The 13,860-nt window shown below is 39.3% G+C and overlaps 1 protein-coding gene across 1 annotated transcript; it reads left to right on the plus strand.

Moving 5' to 3' along the window:
* Positions 1-1,996: 1,996 nt before the first annotated feature.
* On the plus strand, positions 1,997-13,238 carry dmrt93B (doublesex-Mab related 93B). The gene is made up of 5 exons (XM_069498924.1): positions 1,997-2,237; positions 10,173-10,346; positions 11,335-11,432; positions 11,828-11,984; positions 12,385-13,238. Exons 1-5 carry the CDS (start codon positions 2,079-2,081, stop codon positions 12,670-12,672), a joined length of 876 nt encoding a protein of 291 aa, XP_069355025.1. The 5' UTR covers positions 1,997-2,078; the 3' UTR covers positions 12,673-13,238.
* The last annotated feature ends 622 nt before the right edge of the window (positions 13,239-13,860 follow it).

Consider the following 13,860-nt stretch of genomic DNA (forward strand, 5'->3'; position numbering starts at 1 on the left):
ATTAGGGTTGTGGCGGATGCCAATATTTTGACAACGAAGTGCGCCTCCCGACCCGGGGACCCAACGGGCGACAATTCCCTGGTAGGCGGCAGATGGCAATCCCGCGTCCCATCCTTCGCTTCGCCCACTGTGCCCTCTGCTAGTCAGAGGGACACGCGGAGAAACCTTTCCTCCTGCCAGGTCACTAGCCATAGCCAACAATATCCCCAAAGAAAGATGTAGCCGGAGTGCACCATAGTACGAGGCTACCAGCACACGAATTCATCACCCTAATCGCAGGCAAGCTGCCAATCTGATTGCACATGCACATGCACAGGCATACTTCTCTACATAGTATAAAATAAAGTCGCTTCCCGCTGTCTGTATGTATGAACGCGTAGATCTTTTAAACTATGCAACGGATTTTAATGCGGTTTTCACCAATAGATAGAGTGATTCAAGAGGAAGGTTTATAGCTATAGTGTAATTCTAAAAAAAATTAGAGATCCCTAGAGAAATCGAAATAATGTGAATTAGGTCGGAAAAAAATCTCTCATTTGAGAGTTTCCGAGGCAATGACACCTCAATGGCACCACATTAGTATCTACTTACATTGCCCCCATGCGAAGCCGGGGCGGGTAGCTAGTAATGTTATAAATGCAAAAGTGTGTCCGTCTGTCTGTCTGTCTGCTAGCTTTTCACGCCCCAACAGTTTAACCGATTTTGATGAAATTTGGTAGAGTTAGCTCACATCCCGGGGAAGGACATAAGGACATGGCTACTTTTTATCGCGGGAAATCAAAGAATTTCCACGGGATTTTTAAAAACTTCAATCCACGCAGACTAAGTCGCGGGCACCATCTAGTATGTAGGTACTAGGTAGGTACATATACTTATACATTAGAACTTTATCTTGGCACTAGAAATGAGGATCTGCCGAGTGGGTCCTACCCCTCTCAGGGGGAAATGGGAAACCTAGACTGTATGTACGTTTTTGTGATTTTCGTAGAAAACTATTACAGCTAAGTGAAAACTGTCAGAAGCTAAAATTAGCTCCATCAAATTATCTACAAAATTAGTTTTAGTTTAATTTGATAGAACTAATAGTTCCGCATATATTTCCAACTAATGTGCACGAAATAAAAACAAAACAGTAGGTACCTACTTAACCTTGTAATTTTATTATAATTTCAATAAAAACTATTGAAGATAGAAAAGAATAACAAACCTTATTAAATTATCTACAAAGTAGTTCCCGAGTCCATCTTGATAAGACTAATAGGTTCGAAAATATGCCTAAGTAGGTACGGTACCTACCTGGTTTGCATTAAAAAATCATTTTTCAAAAATCGTTTATATTTTCTGTGATTTCCACAATCATTATTAGAGCTAGAAAAAAATCGTCAGAAACAAAAATGAACTTTACAAAAATTATTATATGCTCGTATTTCCTATTAGGATATAGTAGGTAGGTAGGTATACTATCTAACTAGGTGGGCTGTATATTTAGAAAGGTGATACTAAAGTAAACACGACATCGTAGAACATTTTTTGTTGCTTTTATTACTGAAATACAAGCCAAGAGCTACACAGAACAGTTTCCGTTGTTTTTCCGACTCCAATAATGTAACCAATAGCGTGTATAGCGCGCTGTGATTGGTCAAAATCCGTGCGGGGGCGGATTGGGATAAACGGGATGCTGCAACGATTTCAGGAACTTGACTTTATCTCCTATGATATGGAGTCGAGGTTTACACGTTATGGATACAAGCCAATTGTAGCGACGCCTACAATCTTAGTGTTTCGAAATAAACACTCAAGCTTATGGATAGTTTCAGGGTGGAGTGCTGTGTGGGCGGACGAAATTATTAATTATGTTTTGTGATATGATAGTTTTCTTTAAGATGACTGTTATTATGTAAATTACCCATCTAACCTCTGATTTTAAAAGTACTTAATAGAATCAACTTCGAGTTTTCAACGGTCTGAGTAGGTAGGTAAATCGTTGAGAGATACGTATGTTCTTTTAACGAAGTAAAAGTTTACCTATCTGCTTATTAAAAAGACTTAAATGCGGGAAGGATAAACTGTAGCACATAATGAATAACGGTCGGGCTAGGGTCCCGAAGTGCGCTCGGTGTAGAAACCACGGTCTTATTTCGAGTCTTCGCGGTCACAAGAAGGCCTGCGCGTATCGAGATTGTCAGTGCCCTAAATGTGGACTGATTAAAGAACGACAGAGGATAATGGCTGCCCAGGTGAGAATTAAACCATTCTCTTTTCCACCTTTCCTTACTAAAGAGGTAGCTTTAAAGACTGTCAACAAAACGCCGGGTCACTACTGAGCACGGGTCCCCTCTCAGTATGAGAAGGCCATAGTCCACTACGCTGGCAAAGTGAGGATTGGCAGACTTCACACACCTATTTGAGAATATTATGGAGAACTCTAAGCATGTAGGTAGGTGTCCTCATGATGTTTTTGTTCACCGTTAAAGCAAGTGATATATTTTAATAATTATGTATTGCTTAAAACGCACATAGGTAGCTAGGTAGGTACCTTCCTACTTAGCTCCAAAAATTTAGAGGTGCATGCCGGGGATCGAATCCCCTAGGTATCTCCCGGATAGGAGGCGGATGTCTTAATCACTACATTTTCACAGCTTTAACATTCTACCTACCTACTTATTATTACTGGAGGACCTAATAATCTAATAAGATTAATATTACTTAATACAATCTAATTAGATAACTTAATATTGAGAGTATCTAATAAGATTGTAAATACCTACTTTAGTCCGCGACAGGTTGACATGGCAATCGGGGTATGAGGTGGGGAATGCCCCGCACACCCTTTCCCTCCACGATTGCCATTTCAACCTGTCGTGTATCCGTGTCCGCGACTATCCGGAAATGTAATGAAACTGATCAGTAAGATATTCTTATAAAACTTGTGGCAATGGTTGAAATCTGGGTTCACCACTGTACCTCAGAGTTAAAAAAACTTATAAAAAATCGGTCAAGTGCGAATCGGAGTCGCACACGAAAGGTTCCGTACCATCGTACCAGAAATAATACTTTTTTTTTAAAATTTTCATGGCGGTCGTTTTGAAATTCTTATTATTAGTTGTTATACCTAGCAGCACTAGAAATACACATTCTGTGAAAATTTCCACTCTTTACCTATTACGGTACACGAGATACTTCCCGCTGACAGGCAGACGGACAGACGGAAGGACGGACGGATGGACGAACGGACGAACAGCGGGGTCTTAGTAATAGGGTAACGTTGGCACACTTCGGGTACGGAACAACCCCGACGGAAAAACGAAGGTGAAACAACCCCGAAAAAACGAAGATTTTGCCCCCTGGCAAGGCCTTCAAGCGTTCCTGAACTTTTGAAAAGCTAAGGATAACATGGTGGACTACCTCGGGAAAGCCTTAGTAATAAACTTAGCTTAATAATAAACTTAGGCAGTGCTTTTGCGTCTACCGAGGAAAAAAATAGGTCAAGTGCGAGTCGGGCCTCACTCTTTTAGGATTTCGTACGTACCTAAGTAATTATGAACAACATAATATTTTGTTTGTAGATATGTATTAATATTTTCATTTCCAAGCTAGACATCGCATCAAACCGTGAAAGAAAACCCCAAAAAAGATTCGTCTGTTTTGGGCACAGCATACAAACTACTTAATAAATCGTTGTTTTTAGTAGATATTTATTGTTAAAATACACTATATATTGTATACATCCGTGGTAGGTACATAATAAGTATATACCGAAATTTCATATTGCTAACTACTTAGTTTAGTTTTAGAGATAGACCCGTCACAAAAATTGTTTAAAACTGACAACTTTGACGGCCCCCACTTCTTTATTTTTTAAGATGAAAAATAAATAAAAAATACCTATTTTTCTATTCAATGAGGTCTAGAAATGAATAAATGCTAGGGTAAGAAAAAGCCGTGAGGACCTTCTGACTGACATCTACGAGTAGGTAGGTATATAAAATACTTAAGCGTCTTATTCACCATCCATCCCGGCTGTACGTCAGCTCAATGCCGTGGTGCTGGATGTAGCATACGCACCATCGTGCACGCATCAAGCAAGAGAGTAGGTATGTATATAAACGAGAGAGAGAGAGAGCACTCACGTTACGAAACAACCTCTAAATGTCAAATCTGCTGTACAGCAAGCCTATTCACGATCAAGCATGCACGACACAGGACGACTCTGCTGTACGTCCGCGCTATTCACTTCACATCCAGCAAACAATTAATAATAATTATCGACGTACAGTAAGCCTATTCACGGTCTTTTTGCATCGTGCATCGTGCATGGATGGCCTTGGCGGGACGTACAGCAAGATGGATGGTGAATAAAGCGCTTTTGTAGGTACGTACCACCCTACTTAATATAATTTTTATAAAGTGACAAGAACATCATGTAGGTAGTTAACTTAGATGAATGATTACGTAGTTGAGGTAAGTATTATGTTTGTTTTGTTTTGTCTTTGTAGATATTTTCACAAGATGAGTAGGTACCGAGAGCTGTAATAGCCTAGTGGTTATTTTTTTTTAATTTTTTTTTTTTTTTTTTTTTTTTTTTTTAATTTATTTATTCAACTCTTTAAATCTAGCATTACAGGAAATGGTCCTAATGCACTAGATTAAGCCTTAAATATTATCTAAATCTAATTAATATATTAAACTAAAAATTAAAAAAAAACTTATATTAAACCCCCACTATCGTAGCAGATAGTCCCCAATGCAACTCTTGTGAATTCACTCAGAGCACAACAAAACAGGTCAGTTTTCCCCGCTATGACGTTAAGGGTGCGAAGCGCGCGCGTCAGCGGCGCCTTGCTGAGCAGGCTGGTGCGCCCCACCGGTACCCACAGCAGCGGCGGCCTGCGTCTCCGACCCACGTATCCATCCGGGACTAGAAACCTGACTTGCCCTAAAACATCCGGGCTATGCAGCGCCCCTCTTATTACTTTAAAAATATATGTAACAAGTGCTAGTTCCCGCCTAACTCTCAGCTCATTGTACCCGACCATACCTAAAACAAATAACGTAGGATACATTAAGGGGTAGAACGGGTATACCCCATACAGCTTCAGGTAGAGGAACCTAGCAAATTTGTTTTGCACCCGCTCCAACATGAGTCTATATTTAGTCTCATGCGGAGACCAAATGACTGCGTTCCCTTCCAACTGACTCCTAACTAACGCATTATACAGTGCGACCACAGCGTTCATGTTGGTAAAGCCACCGACGGTACGAAGTAAGAAACCTAAATTTCTATAAGCTTTCTTGCAGCATTTCACAATATGCGTACGAAACGTAAGCTCCTTATTCAAATTAACCCCTAAGTCCCTAACTTCGGATACTCGAAGCATTGGCACCCCGTCAACCTTATACTCGTAATGGACAGGGGAGTGCGCCTTAGAAAAGGTGATCACTGCACATTTTGAGTGATTAAAGTCCAAAATGTTGTCCTTGCTCCATTTGACTACTCTGTCTATATCCTGTTGCAGCCTCACACAGTCACTCGTGTCGCGTATATCCAGAGATAGCTTGAGATCGTCCGCGAACAACAAACACTTAGCGTCCTTGACGACTTGTGGCAGGTCGTTAATCATCAAAATAAATTGCAGGGGTCCTAGGTTACTGCCCTGACTCACCCCAGACCTTGTGTAGTACGATTCTGATCTATAACCCCCATATTCCACATATTGCATCCTGTCACCCATGTAACTCGCAAAAAATTTAAGTAAATGCGGAGTGAAACCAATCGCCGCCAACTTTCTTAGCAGAACGTCATTTTCCACCAAATCGAAGGCTTTCCGGAAATCAAAGTATGCGGCATCTGCCTGCCTTCCACTGTCAACTGCTGGAACGATCTGAGACATATAGCAGAGAAGGTTGCTGGTTGTGCTTCTCGCTGGTCTGAATCCGTGTTGATTGTCAGAGAGTTGCGACCTTACTTGGGTGTAAATACTTTCATGCAACGCTGATTCCAACACCTTTGCTGGAGTTGACAGCACAGCCACCGGTCTGTACCCTTCTACCTGAGTTGCAGACCCGCCCTTGGGTACCGGGACGACTCTAGTCACTTTCCACCTTTCGGGAAACACCGCTGCCTCGAGACACTGATTGTATATGTATAATAACGGCTCAGCCAGGACGAATCGACAATCTCTGAACAGGTAAGGCGGCGGGTTAAGACGTTCGCCTCCTATTCGAGAGGTCGGGTTCGATTGATAACTTTCCGGAGTTACGGCACAGAATAATATTATGTTACGGGTGTTTTAAGCAATTGGAAAACATCGTGAGAACCTGCACGCCTGAGTGTTCTCCATAATATTCTCAAAGTTGTGTGAAGTCTGCCAATCCGCACTTGACCAGCTTTGCAGACCATGGCCTAAAATTTAGGTTACAGTAATTAAAACCCTTCTCATTCTGAGAAGAGGCCCGTGTTCAGTAGTGGGTCGGCGCGGGCGACTGGTTGATAAAATACTTGATTATAGCGATATGACTATCAAGTGTCAGCTGTATCTGTATCTCTACTATCCTACGTCAATCATCATCATCATCATCATCAACCGATAGACGTCCACTGCTGGACATAGGTCTCTTGTAAGGACTTCCACACTCCACGGTCTTTCACCGCCTGCATCCAGCGGCTCCCTGCGACTCGTCTGATGACGTCCGTCCACTCAGTGGGGGTTCTTCCAACGCTGAGTCTTCCGCTGCGAGGTCGCCATTCCAGCACCTTGGGACCCCAACGTCTATCGGTTTTCCGAACTAGGTATGTGCCCATTGCTACTTCAGATTCGCAACCCGTTGTGTTATGTCGGTTACTCTAGTAATTCTCCTGCGGATCTCCTCATATCTGATTTGATCACATAGAGAAACTCCAAGCATAGCTCTCTCCATCCTACGTCAATGTAAAATAGGAATCAGGGGAATAGCACTGGACATTTTCAAAGACTACTTGACAAACCGTACGCAGCAAGTTAAGGTAAATGAATACCTTAGCGACGACATGCCTCTTTCCTATGGTGTTCCTCAGGGAAGCATTTTGGGCCCTACGCTATTCCTTATCTACATAAACAATCTCTGTCGCCTGTCTATTCCGAACTGCAAAATTATAACTTATGCAGATGATACCGTTTTATTAATTACAGGCAATACGTGGGAAAAAGCATTCGAAAATGCCGAGATTGCCTTAAAAAAAGTATCAGTTTGGTTGGCGTCTAATTTGCTTAGCTTAAATATTAATAAAACTAAATTCCTCACTTTTTCACCCTCAGCTACCTCTCAACCTTCCGCCGATAAATGCGTACTGAAAGCGCATACATGCAATTCTTTTGTTAAGAACTCATTTTGTTCATGCCCTGTTGTAGAATATGCTGCTAATATAAAATATCTTGGACTACTTATAGATAATACTTTGTCTTGGAAATTGCACATATCTAATTTGACATCAAAAATAAGGAAATTGATATATATATTTAAAAATCTTAGGTCGTCAGCAAATAAGTGTACTATCTTTATGGTATATTCTGCAATAGTAAAATCGCTACTCATGTATTGCATATCGGTCTGGGGAGGTAGCAATAAAACATTGCTGTTACAGCTAGAGAGAGCACAAAGAGCTATTTTAAAAGTTATGACAAACAGACCTTTTAGATTCCCAACAATAGATCTATACAGAGATTGCAAGGTTCTTACGGTTCGCCAGCTCTATTTACTACAAATTATAATACGTAAACATAATTCCCTAAATTTCGATACAAACCTAGAAAAGAGAAGAATGGATTTAATATTTAAAACGGGTAGACATAAAAGTAAACTTGCAGGGAGACAATACTCTATCATTAGTAGTAGAATTTATAATGAAATTAATAAAGCCTTAAATATTTATCCCTTAAATAAAAACGAATGCAAAAAAAAAGTTAAAGAATTGTTGCTTACACGAACATATTCGGAGACTGAAAAGCTGTTGGAAATTTTAATATAATATATTATATCAAATATATATTACAATATATTATTAAAATATACATTATTATTTACAAAATAAATATATAATACACACCCACCCACACACACACACACACACACACGCGCACACACACACACACACACACACACACACACACACACACACACACACACACACACACACACACAAACACACACATACACTCACTAATAGTTATAGTTCTAATAATTATAGTAAACATGTTAAATTTTATAATATCTACCTTACATGCAGATTCCTTTTCTTTTGTATATAAAATGAGCCATCAATTTTAAGGAGAGTGCTGTCGCCTAAAACACAGGTGTATACCTAGCTTAGGGACAGTCGATTTTTCTGTATACCTACCTACTTAACAAATTGGTTTTGTTATTATGTATTTTATGTATTAGTTCTCGTAAGTAAGTATGTTTAAGTGTACCTATGTTTTGATCAATAAATAAAAATATATAAAAAAAATATATAAAATTACAATGAAAATGTAAGAAATGGGAAAAGTAATGTTGGTAATAGATTTCATAAAGCGGTAAGAAAACTGTGTAAGTAATAAGTACAAATGTTTGTTTTGTTTTGTATTAGAGATTTTTTTAAGTAGTTAATTATCATTCATACCTATCTAAATATCTATCGAATACCTTACCTAATTTAGGAATAACATGCAACGTACCTAAGCGTTAATGCGTTTTAATGTAGTGTAATCGAGCCCTGCTAATGTGGTGTCGGGGTTTATTTAAACAAGTGGCACGTGTTTACGGTAGACGCCGGATGAGCATCGATCGGTTTGTTCAGTAATGCATCGCTGTCGATGTCCTACCACTTTCAACCGGAATTCTGTGTGATATTTTTTTAGCTGTGTTACTCAGATTAAAATCAGAGAAAGATATATTCAGATTATAATGAGATAAAATAAAACCGTTGATCCTCGATAGCTCAACGGATAAGGAGCGGACTGAATTCCGAAAGATTGCCGGTTCAAACCCCACTCGTTGCACTATTATCGTACCTACTCCTAGCACAAGCTTTTCGCTTAGTTAGAGGGGAAAGGGGAATATTAGTCATAATTAACAATTAATTAACAATTTTGAAAAACAGTTTGATGAGAAGAAAAATCGAAGGAAAGATATAGTATAATATACTTAGGTATGGACAAATTACTAAAACGTTTCTTTCGCGGAATCCCGTAGGTAGTAAATTTTTTAGACTAGATAGGGCTTGGCTGCAATCAGACTTGCTGGCTAGTGATGATGCAGTCAAGGTGGAGCGCGCTTGCTCTAGGCAAGATGCCTATTCACTCTTCACTTGAAAGTAGGCACTTACCTGTATTAAAAGTGGAAGAGAAAACTTATGCAGGAAGGGCGTTCCATAGTATAGCGGTCAAATTAGAAACGAGAAAGCAATTGAATGAATTGAAATCCAAAATCGTGACTGAACCCTGACCTAAGTAAGTAGGTAGTTTTATTATTTCGACACTAAACTAAACGTATTTTGCTTGATCTAGTTCAATTCAATAAGAATTACGTATTCTGTTGCGGTCTCAATTTGATTTGTAGGGATCGAGTTTTGTTTTCGTTTCCAATGAGGCGCCGACCGCCCCGGGTGTGATGGTGCCCGCCTGAAGTCCCCCGGGTGACCGCTTACCAAACACAAACATTTGTCTGTTTGTCATTGATTTTCTGCTAAATTAATTTATAGATCAGTTTACCGATCGTTCAATGTCTGTGGGTAGGTATATAGCTGGAATAAAATGTAGCAAAATATAATCAACCCAAACCTTCTTGGCCTAACTTCTTTGAAGCATAAGTTAGAAATTCAATTTTTAAGTAACCTAACATTTACCTAGTTATCTACTGCTGTCTTTTCAGACAAGGTTACCTATGCATTATACCTACCAACTATAATGTAGTGCAGTTGGTAAAAGCTATAAGCACTTAAAGTTTCTAATAAGACTGATTCTTCAAAATTCTCTACTTCATTAATACGTGAAGACTTTTTGTAAAGTGTGTAAATAAACGTTCATGTTTCGGAAACTGGCATTTTAATCCGAACACCTAGCACGTAACAAAGTTGTATAGATGCACTCCCTTTAAAGGTTTATAGGTAGAGCATAATAAAGGTACAAATAGATTAGTAAAGATTTTGTAATCAGGTCGCCTTAAAAAGACAACAAGCTGCCGAGGACAAGATAGCACTGCATTTGGCGTCAGTACAGAGCGGAACTGCATTGGAGTCCTTGCCGCCGGGCCGGATCTACGGCATGCGGGTCACAGGGCCCTGTCCTAGCCCCGGACCTGAACCAGACTCTGCTGTAGACGATCAAACTGTAAGTTTACACGATATGTATCGTTCCGGAACATATAAACATCAGAGTTATCAAGACATATACGGAGTGTAATTAGAACGCTTGTGGAAACGAAGACGGGTGATAGTATCTACTGATGATTACTGATAAGATGCCCCAAAAAAAAACGCGAAATTCTTTTGCTGTAGGTATTTTATAAAAGTTCACAATGCATAAAGTACTTATTACAAATAAAACATCCAAATGAGACTAGAGGTCAACAAACGTTCGTAGATAAGTGCCGCGTAATCAATGCCACGGCGTAGGGGGGCATCAGCCCCGAGTTTTACACGCTATACATTGCAGGTTTGAAAAGTACTGAATCACTCAAACTACAAGTGCAATGGTTATCGGATTATGTTTAGTTACCAAGTATAATAAAAAGGCTAAGTATTTGCTAGCGCTTAGCGATTTGTATCAGAAACATTGAGCAGAAACGTCTCCGTTCAGAAACTCCTACGAGTAGTACCTAAGCGTTTCCGTAAGAGTTTTATTATGATTTTTTTTTAAATTCAGATACAAGTTAGCCCTTGACTGCAATCTCACCTGATGGTAAGTGATGATGCAGTCTAAGATGATAGCGGGCTAACCTGAAAGGGGTATTGTTATAATGTAACAATTATTTCAGTGCTTGTACGATTAGGTAGGTCTGTATGAATATCTAAATATCCGGTCGTAAAAATAAAAATTAAGGTAAGTTAGAATTGCGAAATAAGATCTTAGTTCTGGTTGTTTATAATCTTGTATATAATTTGCGAACTGAATTTTACCGAGCATGCACGGCAAATAAAATTCCTCGCGGTCAACGGCATACGAATCGCGTGATGAAATTCGCAGTACGGGTCCATGAGTAGATTTACTCATTGGACATATTCTTTCTTCGAATGTGCGTGATGTTTCTTAAAATTTTAAGGTACTTGCCTATATTATATTTAACACTAGTAGTCAATTATATAAGTGTTCTTTTCAGCCAATACATATCGACAGCGAGACGAGCGATTCTCTTCCTGATTGCTGCAGTGCGACTCCTGATTCCGCCGCCGCTTCCAGCATTGCTTCTAGAGCATGGTATGTGAAAAGCGAGAGAAAATTAAATTGTTTATCTATTATGAGCTGAAAATATTTCATAAGTTAATTCCTTCTGATATTTTTAGCAAAAAAAATTGAATAGTAAGTATGTATCTATTTAAAATTTAAATAAATCCTTGGTCAGGATAAAAGTTTTGGCAGTATTTTTTTTAATAGTACCTACACTGCCATGTTTTTTCTCATAATGATTTTAAAATAGTTACCTACATACCTATTTAGAAGTGTATTTTTTAAAAGTCAAAAACAAATTTTTCAACTTACCTACGCTTTTCATGTTCAGGAAACCTGCTGGAAAGTTTCAAACCTTAATTTTTTTTATCTGTGTAACTATTATAATATACAAAAGTTGTTATCATTATATCGTTCTAATACAGTATGGGAATGAATGAGGAAAGTGGCAGCGTGAGCTCCGCGGGTCTGGAGATGTTGAGGAAGCTGTTCCCGGGCAAGAAGCGCTCCGTCCTAGAGCTGGTGCTCCGACGCTGCAACCACGACCTGTTGCGCGCTGTCGAGCATTGCAATGCTATTCATGTAAAATATTCCATACCTAGCTACTAAACTATAAAGGGCCCCTACAAATTTGCCGCAAAGTGCCGCGCGGAGGCAGCGCGGCCTTTGTAAATTCATATAAATAAAAACACGCGACTGCAGCGCTACATCTGCGCTGTGGCCGCGCGCCAATTCATCGATCGAAACTAGCTCGATCGCTATGGGACTAGCTTATACTCACGATTTTGTCCGCGTGGACTACACCAAACCCCTATATTATCCCCTCAAGGGTTGAATTTTCGAAAATCCTGTCTTAGCGGATGCCTACGTCATAATAGCTATCTGCATGCCAAATTTCAGCCCGATCCGTTCAGTAGTTTGAGCTGTGCGTTGATAGATCAGTCAGTCAGTCAGCTTGTTTATTCTTATTGGCATTTTACAGGCTCAGCGAGACAAATCAACTTCGAGCGTCGGCTCAAGCAGTTACAGATTTGAAACCTCCGTTTCCAGTACCGAGGAGTTCGAGTCACGCTGGTCTGCATTTCGGCCAGTAGGGCCCAGAGCCCCCTTGTTACCGACGCTAGTGATGGGTCGAGTTTGTGGATCTGAGTGGCTGGTGCCCTTGCCAGCGTTACCAGCACTGTCTGCACCTTTGTTACTACCGCTACAGCATCCACATACCTCACCTTCTTGTGCTCCTGATTGTAGGCAGTGCAATAGTCATCACTGAGCTACCTATTATTGAAATTATATTATAATACTAGATGATGCCCGCGACTTCGTCGAACTCTTTGATTTTCTGGGATAAAAAGTAGCCTATGTCCTATGGGATGTAAGCTAATTCTGTACCAAATTTCATCAAAATCAATTAAACTGTTAGGCCGTGAAAAGCTAACTGACAGACAAAGAGACAGACAGACAAACAGACAAATAGACAGACAGACACACTTTCGCATTCATAATATTAGTATAGAGTATGGATATGGATAGGGTAAGTAGCATTTGAAATTAATAGTCATCGCAACAGGGCCTTTTTAACCGGTATTTGCGAGGATGCAATGCGAAGGATTTGTATGATTTAATTTTGATATCTTGAATGAGATATGAAAATAAAGCGATCCTAAATATTAGGTTATAGCCATAGACATTATACACTCGTCTCTATTAAATATCTCTATTCCTATGTTTTTCGTTACATAATACTGCTATAAGTACCTAGCTAAAGTAACGTGCGTTTGTGGGGAAATAAAACTGTAGGTACCTACCTATTATTCTGTATCTTTAAAATAATGTGATATGTTTATATGCCAAAGAATAATTTTTAGTTAAATGTCTTCTTATACCTACTTAATAGTACCTACATAATTTTAATTTTGTTAAATGATTAAAAATGTGATATTCAAACCACAAGCGTGTTTTATTTTTACATATTTGTTATTCCTTAGATAAGTGGATCTCAAATTATACACGACTACTTTTTGATTAAGTTTTAGCTTTAACAGTTACCTACTTACCTACTAGGTCTTTGTTTTGAAATAAGAATAAATATGAAGAGTGTAACACACTATACTTAGGTAGGGGAAGGCGGCCTAAAGCGGGCACAAGAATGTTAATGAAATTAGAAAATTAGTCAGCAAATTAATACAAATCTAAGTTCCTCAATAAAGTTAACACGACCTGTCCCCATACCCCGGAGGCTATTATCATGGACAATAACAAATTCGTGACAGTACTCGAAATGAAGATGGAGATCGCCGGTACATGATCTAATACGTAAAATAAACAAGGGACATTGTAGGTATATGAGATTTTCTTCAAGAGACAAGAGTAATGAAAAGAAAAATAGCCAACAACAAGTAAAATAATTGTCGGTAACTTCTCGGCCATGCATACCTATAGTACCTATAGTACGCGACAG

The sequence above is a fragment of the Maniola hyperantus genome, chromosome 5, assembly GCF_902806685.2.
Source record: "Maniola hyperantus chromosome 5, iAphHyp1.2, whole genome shotgun sequence".
In the NCBI taxonomy this organism is placed as follows: Eukaryota; Metazoa; Arthropoda; class Insecta; order Lepidoptera; family Nymphalidae; genus Maniola; species Maniola hyperantus.

Coding starts and splice junctions, on each gene's coding strand:
- dmrt93B (XM_069498924.1), top strand. CDS start 2,079: ATGAATAACGGTCGGGCTAGGGTCCCGAAGTGCGCTCGGTGTAGAAAC. Junction 2,238..10,172: donor AGAGGATAATGGCTGCCCAG/GTGAGAATTAAA, acceptor TTTTGTAATCAG/GTCGCCTTAAAAAGACAACA. Junction 11,985..12,384: donor AGCATTGCAATGCTATTCAT/GTAAAATATTCC, acceptor GGCATTTTACAG/GCTCAGCGAGACAAATCAAC.